Here is a 21,896-nt window from a genome sequence, read left to right on the forward strand (position 1 = left end):
CTACTGATATCACAAACTATATGAAACATGCTTATGAAGGCGTTTAATAGTCTCGAAATTATTTTAAATCAAGCCTCGCAATTATTTCACTCACGCCGCTTCCAAGACCTAGAAGGAAGAGCATGAAGAAGAATAGCACCGACCACAGCTGAGGCACGAACGAGATCCTGCTAAGAGCCTCCGGGTAAGTGACGAATGCCAATCCCAAATCTGTGAAGTGGGAGAACAATCCAACGACATTAGGTTCAGTTTCAAAAGACAGCCATTCCATGTTACTCTTCTATTTTATTTTTTGTTTTCATTGAGGGGAGGTGAAAATGGGGGGGATATTTTTCGAATAATACCTGGCCCAGGACATGTAAATGGCGAATACACAAGAAGCTTGGTTTTTTTTTTTTTGTTATCCTCGTCGCCTAAAAAACCGTGGAACTACATTCTAAATACCATATTTTGCATACGTTATTAGTGGAATCACGTGATATTATTCCACATGGTCGTTTATAAAAATACGGCTAAGCTGATCAAGTTGTAAAGGAATATGAGCGTTTAAGTACACAGTAGTGTGATTTGTTCACTTCATTGTAATCGTAGAGCCTGGTGCACATATCGCGTATTTGAGCAGAGCAATGCATTAGCTTACCCGAAGTTCCTTTCAAGACCTGGGAGATATCTTGCAGACCGAGTTGATGCGCCAGTGCACCTAGGGTAGAGAAAACGACCGCTCCAGCTAACAGGCTTGTGGCTGTGTCGGCCATTGAAATGAGGAAGGCGTCCCTAGAATGCACAGGTTCAGATACGCATTCGATGAAAACATTTCTCATCATCCTCTTGATTCCACATGTCAATGGGTTTTAACGGACGGCCAGTTGCTGCGACAAAACTTGGAACCTTATTTTAACAACGCTCGAGAGGTTCATGCTCGTGACGTGGCGTAGCCCCCGAAACTTCGCCAGTTGCCCTCTGTAGTGGTAGGCGGCAGTGTCACACGGATGTTCGAATAACCGCTCAGATACAAAAAAATAATTCACCTGAAGGTATTGGCGACTACATTTTACATTACTCGTATAACCTGAACACCTGTGCCAGAAGTGAACTAAGGCTGCACGGAAGGCTTGTTGGTGATTCGTAGCGTCTGAGAACTGGCTAAACTCCCTGTCCTTCCTCTTTCAATACTCCTCCTCCTCCTCCTCCTCGTAGCATAAGACGGCGTAACCTACACACCTGTTCCAGAAGTGAACTAAGGCTGCACGGAAGGCTTGTTGGTGATTCGTAGCATAAGATGGCACAACCTACACGCCTTTTCCAGAAGTAAACTAAGGCTGCACGGAAGGCTTGTTGGTGGTACGTCAATGAAACAGAGCCTTTCACTACAGTCACTTGAATCACGTCGCAAAGCATCTCGTCTCATACTTTTTCACAAGATAATCAATCATCCACTTTTGAAAGCTCAGTTCATTACCACTCTTTCTCGTTTAGATCATCAACATAAGGTCATTAGCTGCCGCACTAACACTTTTTATCATTCCTTCGTTCCACGCACATCCAACGACTGGAACCACCTTCCCTCAGACATGGTTTCCATTTCAAGTCACGACTTGTTCTCATCTACAGTACAGAATCACTTACGTGATGACACGTGAAGTGTATATTGTACATATATATTTTTGTACTCTGTTTGCCCCATTCTGATGATACTTACACGTACATTCATTGTACTGCCTAACATCGAATTTTCATGTTTTGTAATTTTTATTATTTTGATGTTACTATGTTTGCTCTTGGTTATAGTTTTTTTTCTGTACCCCACTCCCCTCTGTAAAGCTATGTGCGATTGAGGGTAAAATAAATGAAATGAAATGAAATGATTCGTAGCATAAGAAGGCGTAACTTACATGCCTGTTCCAGAAGTGAACTAAGGCTGCACGGAAGGCTTGTTGGTGATTCGTAGCATAAGATGGCACAACCTACACGCCTGTTCCAGAAGTAAACTAAGGCTGCACGGAAGGCTTGTTAGTGATTCGTAGCATAAGATGGCGTAACTTACATGCCTGTTCCAGAAGTGAACTAAGGCTGCACGGAAGGCTTGTTTGTGATTCGTAGCATAAGATGGCGTAGCGCATCCAGGATGGTACAAAAGCGAAAGACACGTGACACACATGCGCAGCGTTAACTATCAACAATAAAGTTTATACATAAGATCAACAGCGCATATAGCTTACTGTAGGTGCGTATCAGGACACGTGTGCAGAATAAACAATCATATATCTAAAGCGCATGTTCACATCAGTCAGCTAATTAAATTTGAGAGTATTTGAGAGTGACGTGAAGATCTGGAAAAGATGTACGATTATTTCTTTTGGGCGCGTGTCCTGGTACGCACTCAATGTAGGGTGTATGTAATGTTGACAATAACTGTTGGTGTTTAACGTCCATAAACCACGATATGATTATGAAGCACGCCGTAGTGGAGGGCTCGAAAAATTTCGACCAACCGGGAATTTTTAACGTGACCATCACGGCCAGGATCAAACCCGCGATTGTCCGTTAAGTGGCTATGCCCATCCATAACCACTGTAACACCATGGCCACGCTGTACCGCCATCTAGTTAACAAAAACGATTGATGGAGAACAAAGTCTTGAATTGTGACAGACAGACAGACAGACAGACAGACAGACAGACAGACAGACAGACAGACAGACAGACAGACAGACAGACAGACAGACAGACAGACAGACAGACAGACAGACAGACAGACAGACAGACAGACAGACAGACAGACAGACAGACAGACAGACAGACAGACAGACAGACAGACAGACAGACAGACAGACAGACAGACAGACAGACAGACAGACAGACAGACAGACAGACAGACAGACAGACAGACAGACAGACAGACAGACAGAGTGGAGGGCCGTAGTGGAGGGCTCCAGAAATTTCGACCACCTGGTGTTCTTTAACGTGCACCCAAATCTAAGCACGTGGGCCTACAACATTCCTGCCTCCATCAGAAATGCAGCCGCCGCAGCCGGGATTCAATTCCGCCACCTGCGGGTCAGCAGCCGAGTACCTTAGCCACTAGACCACCGCGGCGGGGCAAGTCTTGAATTGTGGCTTCACCTCTAAGCGTGATGCTCCACCGGGAAGCCATCTCCTAAGGCGGAATTCGAAGGTAAAGTTGCATCTCGATTTTACTCCAAGATTTTTTTTTACATTGCTGGCGGGGGTCATGGCTGAATAAATTGTGTTTTCTGTCCCCCACAATGACAAATTTACTTTAGTATACCTCACGGCGAATTATCGGAATCCGGCATCCTCATTAAAATTTCGTTTAGTAGGAAGACACACCGTTGAAATTAAACACGGCCAACCAAATCATATATTTATTTCAGTATAACCAAGTGTTTTTATATCAACATATATGAAAAGCGTGGCACTGCAGATGTGAATAAATTTAGATCACTAAAAAAAATTGTGTACATGGGAGGATGGCGACTGGTGCCAGACTTCTTGACTGCGGAGTCTACCCATCGACAAGTGAAGAACAAGACCAGCTCTATCCAGTCGATTCTTTAGCAACTAAGGCTGTAATACAGTTTAATACTTACCACTAGGAGCCAAGCTTGGGTCAAGCTCAAGCGTATTATCGGAAATCCAACTGACCCAATTTTCACTTGAAACAAACGCTTATACAAGTGTGGTTTTTCTATCTGATGAACTTGAATCAAATGATGTCATGGCTGCTTTGACAAACCACTTTTGTGAATCCTGGTGATGTCGAAGTGCCATTTCTGTTTCTTTCTATGCAATATGTTCACTTCATGCAGCAATTTTCACGCATGTTCGTATTTTTTTTTGTTAATACTCGCATGCCCCTCCTGCCTGAGCTGGAGTTTGCCTGCAGTAACCTATAGCCTATACTAAATAAATAACAATAAATATAATTTGTTAAAGAAAAGGATACACTACCAATTATTTTCTTGCAGTAAGATTAGGTATTTGCCTATCCCACCATCTGCATCAGACGTAATTTTATGAGAAGATCAAAAATATGTGCCAGGTTTTAATTTCATTGGCGGTATGTAATAGCAAGCATTTAAAAAGACCACGAAACTAATTGCCCCTAGAAACTTGAAGCATATAAGTACGTCCAATAAGCACTTCAATTTGGTTGCTTTGCAGCAGAGAAGAATACGGACGTTTCTATTTTATTTTTTGTCAAGTTTACTTGCCCTCAGACGTACACCGCTTGCTTTAGTTCTATGAGACCAATTGCATGTAACATTGCTGTTCTAACAACGTTAAGTTTTTTTCCCCAGTCATTAACATGTGCTACACATATTAGCAGAAAGTAACTCTCTGGTGGCAATACACCCCACGTATTTACCTTTAAAAGGTGATCTACGAGCAAATTTCAAAGTACCTGGAAACGTTATGCTTGAAGTCATTGTAACTTGAATACATTGTCAACACTCCCATGCCGATGCCAAGAGAAAAGAAGGACTGCTCACATGCTTTGAACCATACCTGAAGAAAGGGCAAATAGTGTGTAAGAAGGCTGGCAGCACTGCACTTTCATTCTCACAAAATAGGTTGCTGCGAGCGCATGGTTTGTCGCATCTATCGTAAAACTTTCCCAAAAAAATGCAGTAATAGAAAACGGGAGCTTTACGACAAAAGTACAAACCATTATATTTGACACCTAAACTTGTGATTTGGGCGGATTCAACGACATTGGGAGTCAGTGTAAGTGGCACTGTCTAATGCGTGCAGGCAAAAGTTCATGACTACAACAACTAAGCAAGCGTTTGCATCGACGTGATTGCAGTGACTACCGATAGTATATGAGCACGCTTATGGTATTCTGTTAGCATAACTGTCATACTTGTATTTCGAGTATCTTGCTCCATTGTGGCACAAACAGAGCGACGAGACCATTTGCTGCTCCTTCCTGGAGCAGCGTGACGACCAGGAGCGAGACGAGAACGACGTACGGGAACGTGGACGTGATGTACGCCACCTGCAAGACGGCACAGTGTTGAACTTCCACACCCACAGACCAGAACTTTCATTGCTCGAAGGACCGGCAGCAATCTTTGGCTGCGGGCTAGGTGTCAGGTGGAGCAAACTATGGTTTCATAATAACACACTAGAGGAAATTCTGGCGCTAGTATCGATGGCAGCTGCAGCGCATGATGCTTCACCAGCGTGGGAATGTCGGGTAACATGTGGATTTGTCGAAGCTTCGTCCCTTCGGCTCCATGTGGATCCATATAGCCCGCAGCCGTTTTGCCACAAGTGGAAATTCAGTTAAAGTACGACAGTTACGCTTCGCCACCTTGACCCTTTCAGGCTGACCAATTCAAATCAGCTCAAAAGGTTCACATCAAGGCGTTCTTTTATCTGAAACAAGAGGCAAAACACAACAACAAACCAAGTCACGACAGCGTTCCAAGCCGTAAACGCGAAGGCAAGGCAAATCCGTGTACTACCCATAATCCTCATGGTGGCTGAACAATCGCAGCACCACAGTTCCCTCTAGTAAATATAGTACGAAACTTGGTGTATAAAGAATGACCACAACATTGGCCTGCCTGCCCTCATCCGATGCTGACCAGCAGTATTAGATGGCCATCAACTGTTACGTCACAAAACTCACAGCATTTGTGCTGACCGCGCAAAGAGGAGAAAACTGGGGTCTAGGTTATGTAAGTACTTGCTTTAAATGTGAGTGAAAAAGCATAATAACTTGGTGATTTCATATGTGTGATTTAACGTCCCAAAGCCACCATATGATTGTGAAAGACGCCCTGACCACACGGTGGAACTTACCAAAAGCACCAGTGCGACTCAGACCTTCGAGCTGGACTTCGTAAGCAATACGTTTGAATATGTGTGCGACGTATGTGATAGACTGTGGCCCATGAAATAATTGACGCTGGCAATTAATGCCATGCGTGAAACGCTGTGTTTAGCGGCGTCCCTTTAGCTCACGCTATCCTGGCATAGCCAAGCTAAGCCACTGCTACATTTTTTTTTTCATTTCTTATTCTTCTATTCTTTCTAGTTTTTGCGCGATGAGTAATATCGTAGCCGTCTCTGACATAGCCCACGTCACCGAGTTTTTCGTATGTAAATAAAGAACTGAAATTATACTGCACGCTCATTCAGTGATGTGCTCACGTACCTTGCCGATGGAGTGAACGCCCTTGATGGTGGACACTCCTTGGATGAGCCACGAAAGCGACAGGCACAGCGCCATCCTCCAGTCGAAGGCCGTAGGGAGCTTGAATTCCCCGGAGTCGTTCAAGGCGTAATTTCTTCGCAAACAAGAAAGAAAGAAAAAAAGACAAGAGTAAATGTCTATGAAAAATGAACTTTATTTGTCTGATTTATGTTGTCAAGAACAATCTCCCAAGTGAGGCTCTTGTGTAAACTTTAAAATTAAAAAAAAGGAAGATACCGCATAACGTGTGACTACCACTTCCGTACTGAAATACGTGCCAAAACGCCGAGAATGCTTAAATGAGACAACCTGAAGTAGGAGAGGAAGAAATTGTTCTTACTGCAGATAATGCGAGAAAAGATTTTTTTTTTGTTACGTGCAAGGGGGGAGACAGAAAAGCAATCAATATTGGCAGGGGTTGGCAGGGGGGTAGATTCACTTGGCCACTTTACAAAGAGAAGAATGATGATAGTTTATTTAGGCATAATGACGATGGTTTCAGGTTGGGAAAGAGATTTATTGAAATTCACGAGAGATTTGGGGCATTGAGGCCACCTCTCCCGTCAAAGAGTATAGTAGCAGTATCTCGGGTTTTACTTTCCAAAACCACGATGCGATTATGAGAGACGCCGTAGTGGAGAGCTCGGGAAATTTCCACCAGCTGAGGTTCTTTAACGCGCACCTAAATTTAAGTAGACGAGCCTCGAACATTCTGGCCTCCATCAAAAATACAGCCGCCGCACCCGGGATTCAATCCCGCGACCTGCGGGTCAGCAGCCTTTGCCACTAGACCACCGCGGCGGGATTTCTGTCAGGGAGCGTGCCTCACCGTATTTCCCCACATTCCTGTGTCTCCCTTTTTTCCCTCCACGTAAGCAGCCACGTGCTCACAGTCGCGGCGCATGACGAGCACGAGACACGATTTAGATAATTCTGCCACCAGGATTTTTATTGTGTCCTGTAGCATGACTCATGAGCGTTGACACACTTGGACGAGCATAAGGCTCGTGGCGATGGCTACCAACCACCGTATAGTGGTCGCGTACTAGCCAAGTCTTTGATAAAGGAACCTCGTACCTGTAAGGCGCTGCTCTTTATATTTTTCTTTAGAATGTGTCATACTTTCACTCAAGGGATAAGGAGTTATAATACCATCTTGTTATAGTACATCTAACATCATAACATCTCGTTATAATACCATATCAATAAAAAATGATAATTCTGCATATACCATAAGAAGACTACCGTTAATGCACGAACAGGAAAACAATTCTAATCACAATTAGCATTGATATAAACACCTACGCAGAAGAAAATCGAACATGGAACAGCTCTGCAGCACTGAATAAACAATAAACAAATTGTCAATGGCACACTTTCGTCTTTCTTCGCACAAATCTTACCTGAAGAACTGCTCTGAGGAAGAGGTAGCATTCTCCGTGACATTGAGAGTGGCGTTAAACTGCGTTACCAACAAGAACAGAGGTACCTAAGAATGTGGTCTGGGAAGGTAATCGTCACGCAAGGGTACAAAGCAACGATAACTGGGATCTGGAGAAAACATACTAAAAGAAACGCTGCACAGTGATAATGAAAAATGAAAATACACCGCCATCTAGGTAAAACTGAGACACAGGACATTGACGAAAATGCAAGTTAACAACCAAGCAAGTAAAAGGATGAAAACAGGTGAACGCAGCAGACATATGACATGAAGTTAGGCGTTCTCCATGACATGGTGATCTCGTTGGCTCAACTTTTAGATGAACATAAACGTCAGCTTTCATGCACTTTCTTTAATTACAGGTGGTGGAGACTTAAATTTGCAGACGAACGATTCACGCCCTTGCTGTTTGTGGTAGGATCTCCCCATCCGTTGCTTTGCACTTGATTCGTATTAGCTCTTCTAGCGCATTGTTGCTGGCTGTTTACACATGTTGCTTTCTAGTTCTAGCGCACTGCTGCTCGCTGTTTACACGTTTATTTCTAGTTATAGTTCCTTAAGTGCATTTTTTCTTGTAAAACGTATTCGCACTACATTATTACCGCTGTTATGATTAATTTTTTTCCATAAAAAACGGATGCACGCACGCGTACACATGTGTTTTAGTTAGAGTCGTTCGGAGATGCCGTCATTTTTATTTTATTTGTCTCTCTCTCTCTCTCTCTCTCTCTCTCTCTCTCTCTCTCTCTCTCTGTGTGTGTGTGTTTCTTCCTATCCTTGTTTCCCCGCGTCTTTGCAAACCGGCTACTCTTACAACATTAACCTCCTTGCGTCTCCTTTTAATCTATTAACCTCTCTCTTTCTTTGTTTCCTTCCATGAATATGTGTGAAAATAGGCTTTCTTACTGCACATAGTTCACCGCACGTCATGATTATACGTCAACTGCTGCGATTTTGTTTATAGATCTCTGTGCAATAAGTTTCATTAGGACATCGCGCCAGTGCACGTACTCAGTTGTGTGACAGTCGTGCGGTATGAGATGCTTTAGATATGCACATGTTTGTGGGCCTCCCATGATTCTGATGAAGGTAGGCAGCACATTTCATGTATGGTTGTATATTCCCAGACAAAGGCCGAATCACGGCGATGCTTGGAGTAGGCGTACCTGATGTACCGCTTTATTTTCTTTGTTTCTTTTTTTGTCTCTTTCTTTCTCTCTCCCTCTTTCTTTATTTCTCTCCTTTTCTTTATGTTTTTCATTCTCTCTATTTTCCTTTCTTTCGTTCTTTCTCTCTGTCTGCTTTGCTTTCTATCTCACTCTTTCTCTCTTTCTTCATTTCCTTCTCTCTTCTTTCTCTCTTTCGATTTCTCTTTCTTTTTCATGTCTTTCTTTCCTTCTTTCTTTCTTTGTGGATAGTGGTCGTCCACAGTTTTGGGGCGGAATCGGCGCGACGTCTTTCATGTTTCAGTCAGCATATACAAGCTTCACTTCAATAAAAAGGAGGCATGTAACCACTAAAAATTTCCCATTACTTCTTAGTTATAACGTTAGTCGCATACAACTTAAGAATTCCGCAGAGAACCCCTGCCTCAGCTAGTTGCGCATGGTCCCGCGCCATGCACTCGGTTTAATGTTCTCCGAAGGCGGAGTTACCGGTCGCCCGGATCATGACGTGGGCATGCTTGTGTGCATCCGACTTTGAGGCGGAAATGCCGCATAGTCCTGAAGTTTTATCCGACTGTAGGTATCTAAATCTATAGTGATGTGGGATGGGTACAGTGATAGATTTAGAGGGGTGATCGCCCCCTCCCCCAAAGTCCGTGTCAGCAACCCTCCCCCCCCTCTAACTTCAGTGCTCGTAGTCCACCTCCCATCACCAATTAGGCCAAATGGGTTAAACCACTGTGAGCACACATTAACAGTATTTATGTTATGAAGCAGTTTTTTCCGCTAATACAAAAAAAGGTCATGACCACGCCTACCTCTGCTGTGTTGCTTCAGGCGTAAAATGTGTGACTGGATCCGCGCCTGGGTGAATAACGTTCTACTTGGACCTTTATTTTATCTGTACTCTTTTACTAATCACAGCGGCGCCCTTTAGCATTATAGCAACATTTGAAACTGTTTGCGAATAAGTGTCATACTTCAGAGCCATGCGGCTGACACTCAGAGAGTAAGAGCCAAAAAACAAGGAACGGTGAAAGAAATCCACCAAAAGCTGGCATAATCCTTCACAGAAAAATGGGACACAGTTCATAAACAAACTACATAGGTATATCGCAAACTCGATTGCCAGATATTCTATTTTTCTCTGTAAGTTTCTATTCTATTTTTCTCTGTAAGAGTGGAATGAATTGTCTGCCATGCAAGTGTGCTGTAAGAATGAGGAACTGTTTATGTCGTTTCTGTAACCCCCCTGCTGTAACGTCTTTGGGCTATGCGGGTAACCTTTGAATGTAGAATAAAGAAAAAAATAAAGTTCTTTTAGAAGTGAATGCTTGCCATGCTTTGGTGGAAGCAGTTTTCGTCGCTCCATTGTGGGTCGCAGTTGCTCCAAGGAAGAGGGCTTTGCATAGAAGCAAACAGGTAGAACAGGCACAGGGCCATGATGTAGTTGTAAGCGACCAGGATGTAGAAGCTGGTCACGAACTGAGCGACGCTGATACCTGGGAGATCAGACAGATCAATATTCTTCGATTTCGTTGTTGTGATTACATATATAACAAGTTACGACAGACGTTTTCGCGATAATGAAACTTTATTTTACGAAAGAGAAAGTGCATACCTTTAAATCCTGGCACGCATTCCCACGTTTTGACTCCGCCTTTTCCGGAAAACTGACCAATGGCGAGCTCCAGAAAGTATACTGGCTTGCCGACAACGAACAGAAGAATGAAGTACGGTATGAGAAACGCCCCTGAAATAAAAGCAAAAACTGCGAATGACAAACTGTAAATTTGGATAATGTACGCTGTAAATGTTTAAAAAACGCATAATGTTACTCATGTATTTGCTGAATATGACTCGAATGCATTCAAAATTAAGCCATCAGGTGTGGTCATTGATCATCATCGCGTCATCGTCGTAGCTTGAGAGCTCAATGCGCGGTGCAAGGCCTGTGCGATTCTACGCTTCTGCCACGCAATGTTATATTCGATAACGTCGGGTCACATTGGTTGCATCTGTTGAACGTCCACCAAACTTTACTTCGAAGCTGATAAGGTTTTCGTTATGCCACGCAGAGCTGACAGAAAACATTTATCATCCTAGATAAGCCACACCCTCTCTTTATGTTCCTCTTCGTCCTCTTCATCTGCTTCTTCGCTCTCAGAACACGTGCGCTGATTTGTCCAGCGTGAGATGCATTAACTCTGATGAGCGAGAGAACAAGTAGAGAGAGAGAGAAGCCGATAAAATTATATCTCTTTCTGATAGAAAGGAAGAGATATAAATAAAGATGCAAAAGATGTAATGAAGAGAGAGCACGACCGAGAGAGAAATAGAGAGAATCAAAGAAATAGAGACAAAAAGAGAAAAGCGAGGGAAAGAGGAAAAAGGCAACAAAGAGAAAGATAGAAAGTGTGAGAAAAATAAATGAAAACGTAAAGAGAGAAAGAAAGAAATATAGACGAGATGGACGTTACGAAAACAGAGGTGAGAGAAAAAGAAATAATAGGAGAAAGAAAAAAAATAAACAGAAACAATAAAATGCTGTCCAGATCCACACCTCCTTCTAACTCAGGCTTGGCACCATCTGTGCGAAGGTGCTTTCATTTTTGTTTTGTTTTGTTTTGTTGTTAACAGCCAAAGAAGCGCATAATCGCCTTCAATCTTCATGCACGGCGTACGTACCTCCTCCATTCTGGTACGCTAGCGTCGGAAATCGCCACACGTTTCCCAGTCCAATAGAAATGGACAGACATGAGAGGAAGAACTGCAGTCCTTTGTTCCACCGGGGTCGATTCCGAGATTCCTTGTTCTTGGGCTCGACATCCTGCCAATGTAATGTGAAAACTGCCATCTGTCATCTTGGTTAACATGGTAGGAAATGACCAAGAATTAAAAGTTCATATAATCACCAAAAGAGCATTTTTAAAACCTAATATTGTTATGAAGTACGAATAATGTTACTTGCAAGTTTTGTTATTTGGCTCAGCTCATTTCGATATCTCAGCTTACACAGTGTGTATTTTTTTACTTCATAATAAACTGTATCAAACCTTCACACCATGGCAGCATTGCGGCTATAGTGCGTCGAATCGCTAAGTTCGAGGAGGCGGGTTCGATTCCGGCACAAGATGACGGCGTTTCGAAGGGAACATAGAGATAACTAGACTTAATGCTGTATACTTATATTTAGGTGCACGTAAAAGAATTCTAGTTTGTACAAATCAATTCAGAGTTTCCTACTGCGGTGTGGTTCGTAATCATATCGCAGTTCTGGCATGCAACACCTACGAAGTATAAATTTTCACGAATAGCTCTAATTACTATTCGCACATTTTTGTACTAAACCTAGTTTGGTGACCTTGTACTATGAATAAAGCCCCATAGCACTTATTTCCCCAGTAAGACTGTTATTATCCTCTAATCCACGTGACAGCAGGCAAGGCTGGTGGGTGTAAGCGCAAAAAAAAAAAAAAAAACTCACACGGTCCTGTATGCATTCACCTAAAATAACTCGACAATGAAAGTCATGTTCTTCCTTTGCATCTCTTTTCTTCTCACTCCAATATGCTGCCTGAAATCTTTCTGCACCTTCCGTGGTTTCGCAGAGGGCGGGCCGAAATCCACACACACCAGGCGATGTCATGTGATGAGGCCGTCAAAATGTCGTCACGTTAGGTGCCGTCACAGCAACGTTATGATGACATCACAATATATTTGCCACAGTTGACGTGATGGTGACGTCACGTGATAACGTCATTGCATAAAAAAAATTTTCGCATGACTTAGTTGGCGCAAGCGATGATTCTCATTCTCATTTGATGAAGCACCTAAGGCTTTCACTTGAACAAATGTAGCAGTTATAACAAATCTCCTAAACTTGGGCATTTTCGTTTCAAACTGCCACTTTCTTTGCCGTCAGCTTGTGGTGCCTATGTGCTTTGGTCGTGTGGAGGAAGTAACGAGAGACGAAGAAGAGGAAGAAGTGAGCACAGGTGGCCGTCTGTTTGCCCCCTCTTCGTGCCAACCAACCAACCAACTTTACATCTCGTCGAACAAGCCCCACGTCCATGGCCGAACCGGAGAACCTCCCGACCCCAGTGGTGCGCACGCGATATCCGAGGAGGCGACTCTGGCAAGACATTCTCGGTGCTTCGGCGGGCATCTGCATCGGTGCCGCTTCCTTGGTGTTGATAGGTATATGGCACCCCTGGCCTTCTTGGGTAAAGCGACGTTATGTAAACTCGTAAACGCTAAGCCTTCTTCCATGTTGGTGGTCGAGTCAGTACTGATATTCTGACGTCCCGTTATGTTACATACATCGCCTTACGTTGTCCAGATATCACAAAGTGTAAACACGGATCTCTTTTATCAGCGTCCATCATCTTTGGGTGTTTTCCACTTGTAGCCAGCGTCGTCGACAGTCTGGCAGCTTAGAAGGCAGCATCGATGCCGAGTCTTCCGAGCAACGGAATGCGTTTAGATGGCGTGTGTTCGACATGACAACGCCTCACATCGACAAGAGAAAGTTACGGGAAACAAATCACTTAGTATTGAAACCTACGTGAAAACCATGCCGTTGCTTACCTTGGCATCATTGTTTGTTGGCTATCTTTATTGTCGCGCCTAACAGAGCAAAACTAGCCCTTATATCTCCACTTTCTTACGTTAAATAGGTACAAGGGTGTCTACCTGTGGCCAGATGACCATACCAGCGAAATTTCGGCATGCCTTTCAGCAGCCATGTTCTTTCGCGCGCAGAATAGCCTACATCGTATTTGTATTTGATGACGTCTTCGCGAAGTATTATATTTCGCCGGCTACGTGATCATAAAAATGAGACATAAATGTGCCGCTGTGCGTGTTTATGTTGTCATTTACGGCGAGTGTTGGAACACTATTTTTTTCATTTTATGCAGCTTTCAAGTATAACGCCGCTAAACCGACTAGACAGGACATGAACGTCAATTACAGAATAAGAGGCAAAACCAGTTACGTATACATCCACGCTACAGATTTGCAGTCGCATATGGCCAACGATTATCCGCCTCGTACTGCGCTCAGCCTTGTAGCCGGGGTGGGGGGGTGGTAGGGGCTATAAAAAAGAGAATGGACGTTTTTCTTTCATAGTTACCGAGGCCTTCAGCAAGTGCGCTCCCCCCCCCCCCCCCTCGTAAACTGGCTACGCACCAGACTGCACTGTAGACATCCAGGATTGACAAGTATTACAAATCACAGAAGAAATATGTAACGACCATACCTTGAAAGGAACTAAAGAAACTTTGCATAAAAAAAGTGGATACAAGATGCTGAGCTTGCTGTCATGCACTGCCAATATATTATACAGGTTTAATGTACAATAGGCTGATTTCTAGTCCGTAGCACACGCATCAGGCCCAATCCAGTTTCTTCAGTGCATTCAGATGTCGCAAAAATCTATATACAGTGTGATTTTCCCAAATGCCTAGATTATGTTACAGATTGTGACGACACACGTGTATTGTGCTTGAGATACGATAAGCACACAAAATAGTCACCTTCGACTATACGCAATCACCTGGACGGACTCACTTTCGATTACGCCGCCTCCGGTGTCTTTAGAATCAGTCCATTTTACTTAGCTGGACGCACGATTACACACATGCGGAACGCGGAAGAAGAAACCAGAAATAATATGACTAAATTTTACTAACTTGATAAAGTTTCTCTTGCTCAGGCGTCATCGTGAGCGCGGACGTCCTTATGCCGAGCCACCCAATCAATCGCAACGCCAATCAGACGAAGGCGACCGTCCTGGAGGCTGCAATCTCGGGACTGTTCAGCAAGATCGCCGCTCGCTTCGGGCCCGCCGACAAGCAGGGAACCGTAAGCCGTCGCCAGGTTCGCAACGGGGGCGCGTCCCTGCTGCTCGCCTACAACCTATCGGTGGACCTGCTGGAGCACTTCCACCTTCCCGTCATCGATCCCCTGCACGACGCTGTCGTTAACGGCACGGCCTCCGATATCACCGATGGTGCAAGTGCGTCGGAGGTCGCGGATCTTCGAGGGGCTAACCTGACCACCGAGTCGATGTCTGCGGTAAACGCCGGCGACGCGTCGAATTCCACCTTGGTCGACCAAAGGAACTCTTCGAAGAACGTGGCGAAGTCGTTCCTGCTCGACTTGGAGAACGATTCTAACCAGACGGGTCAGTGAACTGCCCACTGTAACGTGCACAGATAGAGCAATACAGCCTGCCCAACCACTGCTAAGAAAGTGCGGGTCTATTGTTTGTTTTGCCACTGCAAGAGTTTACGGCTGTCGCATATATTTTCCGGTTTATAGATGAAGCGGAAGTACGTCACAATCTAATGTGATGGAGCAACGCCCACCTATTTCTTTTTTTTCGAAAGCGGCCGCCTATTCACGGAAACTTCGGCCGTGCAGCCACCTTTCAGTGCAGTCTCGATGATCTTCATTTGAATTATCGAAATAATGGCATAAAATATTGAGTGGTACGTTCCAAGCACAAGGAAGTACCGAGCTGATTGGCCTGTCTCTTTTTTTTTCTTTAATTCCATAGAACTTAAAAGCTCGTTGCATTGGTGGACATTGCAGTGTCGGCATCGGTGTTGTTGGCTGCGAACGAAAAAATTACAGCGTTGTTCTTCAGCGAAAAATCGAGAATGGTGAAAATAACATAACAACATTCGGTTCGAGTGAGAATACAATTACCCAGGCATTCCGTGATGCAAGCAAGTGCTCTACCACAGAACCATGCCATTGTCCGCCTCGATGGGTCAGTGCTAGGGTAGTCAACTGCTGACCCAATGGTCGCGGGTTCGATACCGGCCGTGGCGGTCACGTTTCGACGGAGGCGGAATAGTAGATGCCCGCGTATACTGCATGATATCAGTGCTCGTCAATAAACACCAAATGGTCCAAATTTACGGAGCCCTTCATTATTGCAGGGTTCCTCATTACCGTATATTGTGGTTTTTTTTGAACGGAAAACACCAGATCCGATTATAGCCATGCCTTGAGCTTGAAACTGCTTCAGAAAAAAAAAAGCCCTGTATGTGTTATGTAGTGTGAGGAGCCTCCTTTAACGCAGTAAGACGGTAAGTTGGCCCAGTTGGTTAGGATCTATCGTTAACTTATTTACAGCGCAACACCAGAAAAACACAGGACAGGGAAGGAGCAAGAGAGAAAGAAAAGACGGCGCTGTCAGGGAGGTTCGAGTTAACACATAAAAAAGAGCCCTTGATACTATTTCTAGTACCCAGGGCTCTTTATATATTTCTAGTACCCAGGGCTCTTTTACATAGAAAACACATAGTTAACACATAGAAAAGAGCCCTGGGTACTATTTCTAGTACCCAGGGCTCTTTACATATTTCTAGTACCCGGGGCTCTTTTCTATGTGTTAACTCGAACCTTCTTGACAGCGCCGTCTTTTCTTTCTCTTTTGCTCCTTCCCTGTCCTGTGTTTTTCTGGTGTTGCGCTGTAAGTAAGTTAACGATGCCTCCTTAACGCGTGCAATGTTGCGTGTCGGAAGTGCATATAATCACACCTTCAAAACACGTGAATTGCGCACCGAGTGGTTGATTGCGCCCGCCTATTGCAAAGCACGCAATTGTCAGCAACAACATCCACATACAGTGCTGGTTCGCGTGTTGCCTTACGGACGCGCTGTGGGTATACTTCGCCAATTCGCAAAAGGAATTGTGAGCACTTCGCAACTGTGCTTACAGTTGGTATTTTAGTGTAATTTGAAACGGCCCGTGTTACGCTCGGAGACTTTTTTTTCCCTTGTGGCACGATTGAGACATGTTGCGGGAACCGAAGTGCAGCTACACTCTTAGTCAAATCCTGGCTATATAGACTGCACGCCCTCAGACAGGAAGTCAAGTCAAATGATCGCCGTTTCTACGCTGCTCCGTAGCCGTGTCCCAGAGTAACTGGCCCAATTTGAAGTGGCCTTCAGAATAGCCGGGACAAAGATTGTCCTGGATTTTTGGTCAAATTTTGGTCAAAGTGATGTGCATGCACGGGGCCCCGACTATGTTATAGCATTCGTTACTCTTGAAGGCAATGCTCAAGCGTCCTTCAGTGCTTTTTGACCAGCAGGTCGCGGGATCGAATCCCGGCTGCGGCGGTTGCATTTTCGACGGAGGCGAAAATGCTTTAGGCCCGTGTTCCCAGATGGGGGTGCACGTTAAAAGAAGCCCAGGTGGTCGAAATTTCCAGAGCTCATGTAATACGGTGTCTCTCATAATCACGTGGTAGTTTTGTAACGTTAAACCCCACGTATCAATCAACCAATTCTTCATGGCTTCACGTTTATGCTCTACAAGACAAACAGCGCACGCTTAACGAGTACACAGGGAACACGAGGCACAGGTGCTGACTAATAGTTGGAGTTTTATTGCTCATACGCCACAGTAAATACACAGCACGTATCAGCAACAGCAAAGCGCAACAAGAAGAGCAAGGCCAGCATATACATATAAGGCAGTCAGCCAGGGGGAACCATGATTATTTAGCCCCCGATAGAAAAGCTAACTTCTTATCTAACAGGGCCATGGAATGGGGCACTGACGCGTTGTGGAGCAAGTTTTCATATTTGTCGACGATCCTGGAGTGCCGACTGGAAGTGGTACCGTTCGAGGCTACAAATGTGATTGTTTTTTTTTTCATTTTTCACGCATTCTGTGTGCTTTGTCATCTACGAACTGTCAACTAACGAGTGCATACTAGTTTTAGAATTAGAACTGTATTTCAGCTGCATTCGTGAGTGTTGGGGATTCGAGCATCGGGCCAACGAGACTATTCTTTAATTTGGCCCAGTCGAAGCTGGTCAAAGGCCACACCATCAATTCGTGATTCACCGACGAAGTTAAAAAAAAATAGAGCGAGCACAAGCTAGAAGATCACTTTTTTATTCAGAAGTGCCGTCTGTAATACAGCCTGGGTACCCAATAGCTCCCTTATCTTCAATGGTGCACGGAAACAAAGGTAAGGACGAAATGTGCGTGCATAAGAGACAAATATAAGAAGATTGCAGTAATCCCCTACATACACAGTGGCCCGCACAACCCGAGAAAGGTAAGTAAAAATGGGACGTCCCTTTTTCAGTTCTTCACTACTTGTCGAGCGTTTGCAAACAGCTAAATCGAATGGATATGTCACCTGCACCACAAACTAACGCGATCAGTTCGCGCCTTGTCCTTAATTCGGGCGTCGTATATTCCATTCCTTATAGTCTAGTGAACGCACATACGCGAGGCAAATTTACATACGCTTTAATAAAATAACAATGGAAACCAGCAGTTGACGAAGCCAAGGAAGGTATACGAGACATTAATTGCACTCTTTTGAAGTTTATCAAATTAATTGTGGTATATAGGTGAATCTGAACTGATCGAAAAGATAACCGGCCCCCGGCAGGGACAGAAGTTGCAGGCCCATCATCGCGCAGAACGGAAGTTTCGCATTCGCCGCCATGGCTACGAGCGGCGCTGCTGTAGAACTCCCAGGTTTTCATGCACAAAAATACACGATAATATAGACGAGGAGACGACCGCCGCCGTAGCTCAGCTCAAGTTGTAAGAGTATCGGACGCGTAATCCGAAGGCCGAAGGCCCTGCCCGCGGCAAGTTGCCCTTCGTCCACTTTACTTTTTTTGCGTCTGTATTGCCGCACGTGCTCCTTTCTATTTTTGTTACCGGCCCATTACACGTGCAACTGCTGACTTGTGCAAATCATGGCCGAATGACTGGGAATGACTGGGAATCATCCAAATTATTTTAGAACCATTCGCTGAGATTACGCGCACAACACGGACATTATAGTTTGTTCTGGAACTTACGCAGCCGATATAGCAATGACGTTGCAGTCTTCGAAAATATATAAGCGTATGCCAACGCGCTTCACCAACACCACCATGTAGTCTAGGTGGCGTTGGCTTCACCGCTTAACAGATTATCAATGGTCGACGCTCTATTCGCCACTATTATGCTGTGCGCAACGTGCATTGCTTACTGCAGAGTTTTCCGGTCACTGTTTCCCGGCCGCCATTTCGGCCGGATAACGAGTTTCATTTTGGACAGGCCGACCGCTGCATTCGTCAACGTCACGACCCCGCGTCAGTATCACAATTACTACAATGCACTTAAAGCAGTGCAGTTAACGTCCTTTATACCTTCATTGGGATCATTATATATAGGTTTCTATTAAGTTCGCGCGAAACAAAAATACGAACCCTGGGTTGTTTTGGTTTCATGCATTAGTGAGATTGTTTAGCGCACAAGTACTATCGGCGTCAAATGGAACCCGAACAGCGGCGAGCCTTTGTGATGGATATATAGTGCGTGCCGTCCACTTATCACCATACGCAGGCACACACTTATGCGCTGAGATGCCGAACAGGATGTCCGTGGTGATAAGTGGACAGCACGCACTATACTATCGCGAAGGCTTGCCGCTCTTTCGGTTTCATTTGACGCCGATAGTACAACGTAACAATAGGAAATTCAGGACGTCTGGGCCTCCACTGCCGAAATGCTCTCTTGAATTCAGTAGCACATGCATGCTGCACAGGTCTTGTGGCTAAATGATTCGAGAAATCATAGAGGCCCAGAAAATCATGAGCCTAAAAGACAGCTGCGCCAGTACCCATTCCACAACCCATTTAGATATAGAGTCACCACTCCTCTCGGAGGCTGAATAATGTTGGTTCCCTCTCGTTGGCTCTTTTGGATGTCTCGCTCATTTTGTTGCGCTTTCATGCTGATTTTGGTACGTGCTGTATATTTAGAGACCAATGAAGCTTGTTTCCCGGCTTGTTGGTCCATGGTTATAACGCAGGGATAATGATCAGTGGGGTTTAACGTCCTGACACCACGATACGATTATGAGAGACGCCGTAGTGGAGGGCTCCGAAAATTTTGACCTGCTGGGGTTCTTTAACGTGCACCCAAGCCTGAGCACATGGGCCTACGGCGTTTGCACCTCCGTCGAAAATGCAGCCGCCGCAGCCGGGATTCGATCCCGCTACCTGCGGGTCAGAAGCCGAGTACCTTAGTCACTATACCACGGCGGGGCTACCAGCTCAGCTCAAATAGGACGGAATCAGTGAAAGTTTGTCCTATTTGCTCTGATTTTGTACCAGAATCTCTGTGCTGCGTTGTACAAGAGGTTTACACAAGTTGTAGATTTTGTACTATAGAAGCTTTGTGCTGCAATACGCATCAAATTCAACTCGCCCACCTCTTAACCTTGCCACAAAGCTTCGCGCGAGTTTCGCGTGGTGCCGAACGAGACGCCATACCGTATCTGGTAGCTTCTTGTCGTTGGAAGACATCTTGGGGCACTACTGTTGAGCTGACTGCCTTCCTGGCTGAAACGATGAACCCACAGACGCGCTTGTGGCTGCCATCAAAGCCGAAGGTGTTCCTTTGCTTGGAAAGTATACGTACGCACACGCTCAACCCGGTCCGCTGTGCAACCTCCAGTCTCCAGGCATGCCCTTTGCTGTCCTATTACTCGCAGAGCCTCGCAGACACGAGGCAATACTGCCGTGCTGAATATTGTACCGCTCGTAAACGTCGCGCCAGGCACTTGATATTACTCTGATAAACAGAACAGTCCTCGGCGCAAGCGCGCCTAGCACTTAGTCTGTGCAGTGTCAGCAAGTACAGCTCCTTTTTTTTTTTCTTTATCGTGTTTACCGTTTATGGCCCGCGCTGTTAAGGTCTGCTGGCATTCCGCGGCTTTAACGTGGACGGGTTGCGCAGCGCTCTCTAGGGCAGGACTTTGCCTGAATAACACTTGCTGAAGTTCCATCACTACATAATAATGGTTGTTGGTGTTTAACGTCCTAAAACTATGATTTGATTATGAGGGATGCGGTAGGTTCTTTGAAGAGCACGTAAATCGAGTAATACACTGGGCGCTGGCATTCTCATGTACATGGAGAATTCGTGATAATAAGGGCTGCAGTGCGAGCACAAAGGCGCTAGAAGAAAAGTGAAACGAAAGGCGAGGCAAGGAAAGCAAAGAGGTGTTGTCCTCTTTGCTTTCCTTGCCTCGCCTTTCGTTTCACTTTTCTTCTAGCACCTTCGTGCTCACGCTGCAGCCCTTATTATCATGAATTCCAACCAACTAGCCCAAATAGCCGTTCTTCTTCAATGGAGAATGCGGCCATCACGTCCAGTATTCGATACCGCAACCTTCGTGTGATCAGTCGAGCGTCGTAGCAACTATGCCATGTGCACCATGACGGATAGCCGTCCATACATAGAGAGTATGAAATAGGGATTCTTTTATTCAGCCGTGAAAAATGTGCTACTTCAATCAGCTTTTCATTTAAACATTAGCCTGACTGCTAGACTGATCGCTGAGATTCTACACCAATGCTAACTTTATTTCCTCATTTTCTTTAATGCGAAAGTGAACGTCATTCAAGCCTCGATCATTTTCGCCTCCACCGAAAATGCGGCCGCCACGGCCGGGATTCGATCTCACGACCAGTGAGTGTCTTGCCTTTGAACTCGGTGTGGTTTCATCATCATCATCATCATCATCATCATCATTCATCATCATCATCAGCTTGACTACGTCCACTGCAGGACGAAGGCCTCTCCCATGTTCCGCCAGTCAACTATAGGTCTTGTGCTTGCTGCTGCCAATGAATACCGCAAACTTCTTAATCTCATCTGCCCACCTAACCTTCTGTCACCCCCTAACCCGCTTGCCTTCTCTGGGAATCCAGTTAGTTACCCTTAGTGACCAGCGGTTATCCTATCTACGCGCTACATGCCCGGCCCATGTCTATTTCCTCTTCTTGATTTCAACTGTGATATCCTTAACGCCCGTTTGTTCCCTAATCCACTCGGCGGTGTGGTTTATAGGGGCCCTTTAAAGATTTTGTTGTGGTTTTTCAAGACATGCATACAGGCATGCTTTTTTCCCCACATTTACTTTTGCGAGAAGCGAACATAGCTAGAAACAGATTGAATATCCCTGCAGACCGCACAGCTTATTTACAGGCTGTTAAGATCGAATCGACCAT

General features: G+C 44.9%; 2 protein-coding genes across 2 annotated transcripts in view; one reads left to right on the top strand and one right to left on the bottom strand.

Moving 5' to 3' along the window:
• Nucleotides 1-21,896, bottom strand: part of LOC119174846 (sodium-dependent nutrient amino acid transporter 1) — a 47,747-nt gene that overhangs the window by 4,785 nt on the left and 21,066 nt on the right. Inside the window, exons 2-10 of the mRNA XM_075894294.1 lie at nt 11,527-11,668; nt 10,460-10,591; nt 10,177-10,340; nt 7,632-7,690; nt 6,190-6,322; nt 4,888-5,022; nt 4,426-4,529; nt 641-774; nt 95-210 (exon numbers count right to left, since the gene is read on the bottom strand). Of these exons, the coding sequence (XP_075750409.1) occupies nt 95-210; nt 641-774; nt 4,426-4,529; nt 4,888-5,022; nt 6,190-6,322; nt 7,632-7,690; nt 10,177-10,340; nt 10,460-10,591; nt 11,527-11,668 (1,119 nt within the window). The remainder of the gene's footprint in view (nt 1-94; nt 211-640; nt 775-4,425; nt 4,530-4,887; nt 5,023-6,189; nt 6,323-7,631; nt 7,691-10,176; nt 10,341-10,459; nt 10,592-11,526; nt 11,669-21,896) is intronic.
• LOC142817703 (uncharacterized) lies at nt 12,820-15,766 on the top strand. Its single transcript, XM_075895063.1, has 2 exons — nt 12,820-13,038; nt 14,558-15,766. The coding sequence occupies exons 1-2, from the start codon at nt 12,912-12,914 to the stop codon at nt 15,034-15,036; spliced, it is 606 nt and encodes a 201-aa protein (XP_075751178.1). The 5' UTR covers nt 12,820-12,911; the 3' UTR covers nt 15,037-15,766.

This window comes from Rhipicephalus microplus, chromosome 5 (genome assembly GCF_043290135.1).
Source record: "Rhipicephalus microplus isolate Deutch F79 chromosome 5, USDA_Rmic, whole genome shotgun sequence".
Lineage (NCBI taxonomy): Eukaryota > Metazoa > Arthropoda > Arachnida > Ixodida > Ixodidae > Rhipicephalus > Rhipicephalus microplus.

Coding starts and splice junctions, on each gene's coding strand:
- LOC142817703 (XM_075895063.1), top strand. CDS start 12,912: ATGGCCGAACCGGAGAACCTCCCGACCCCAGTGGTGCGCACGCGATAT. Junction 13,039..14,557: donor CGCTTCCTTGGTGTTGATAG/GTATATGGCACC, acceptor TCTCTTGCTCAG/GCGTCATCGTGAGCGCGGAC.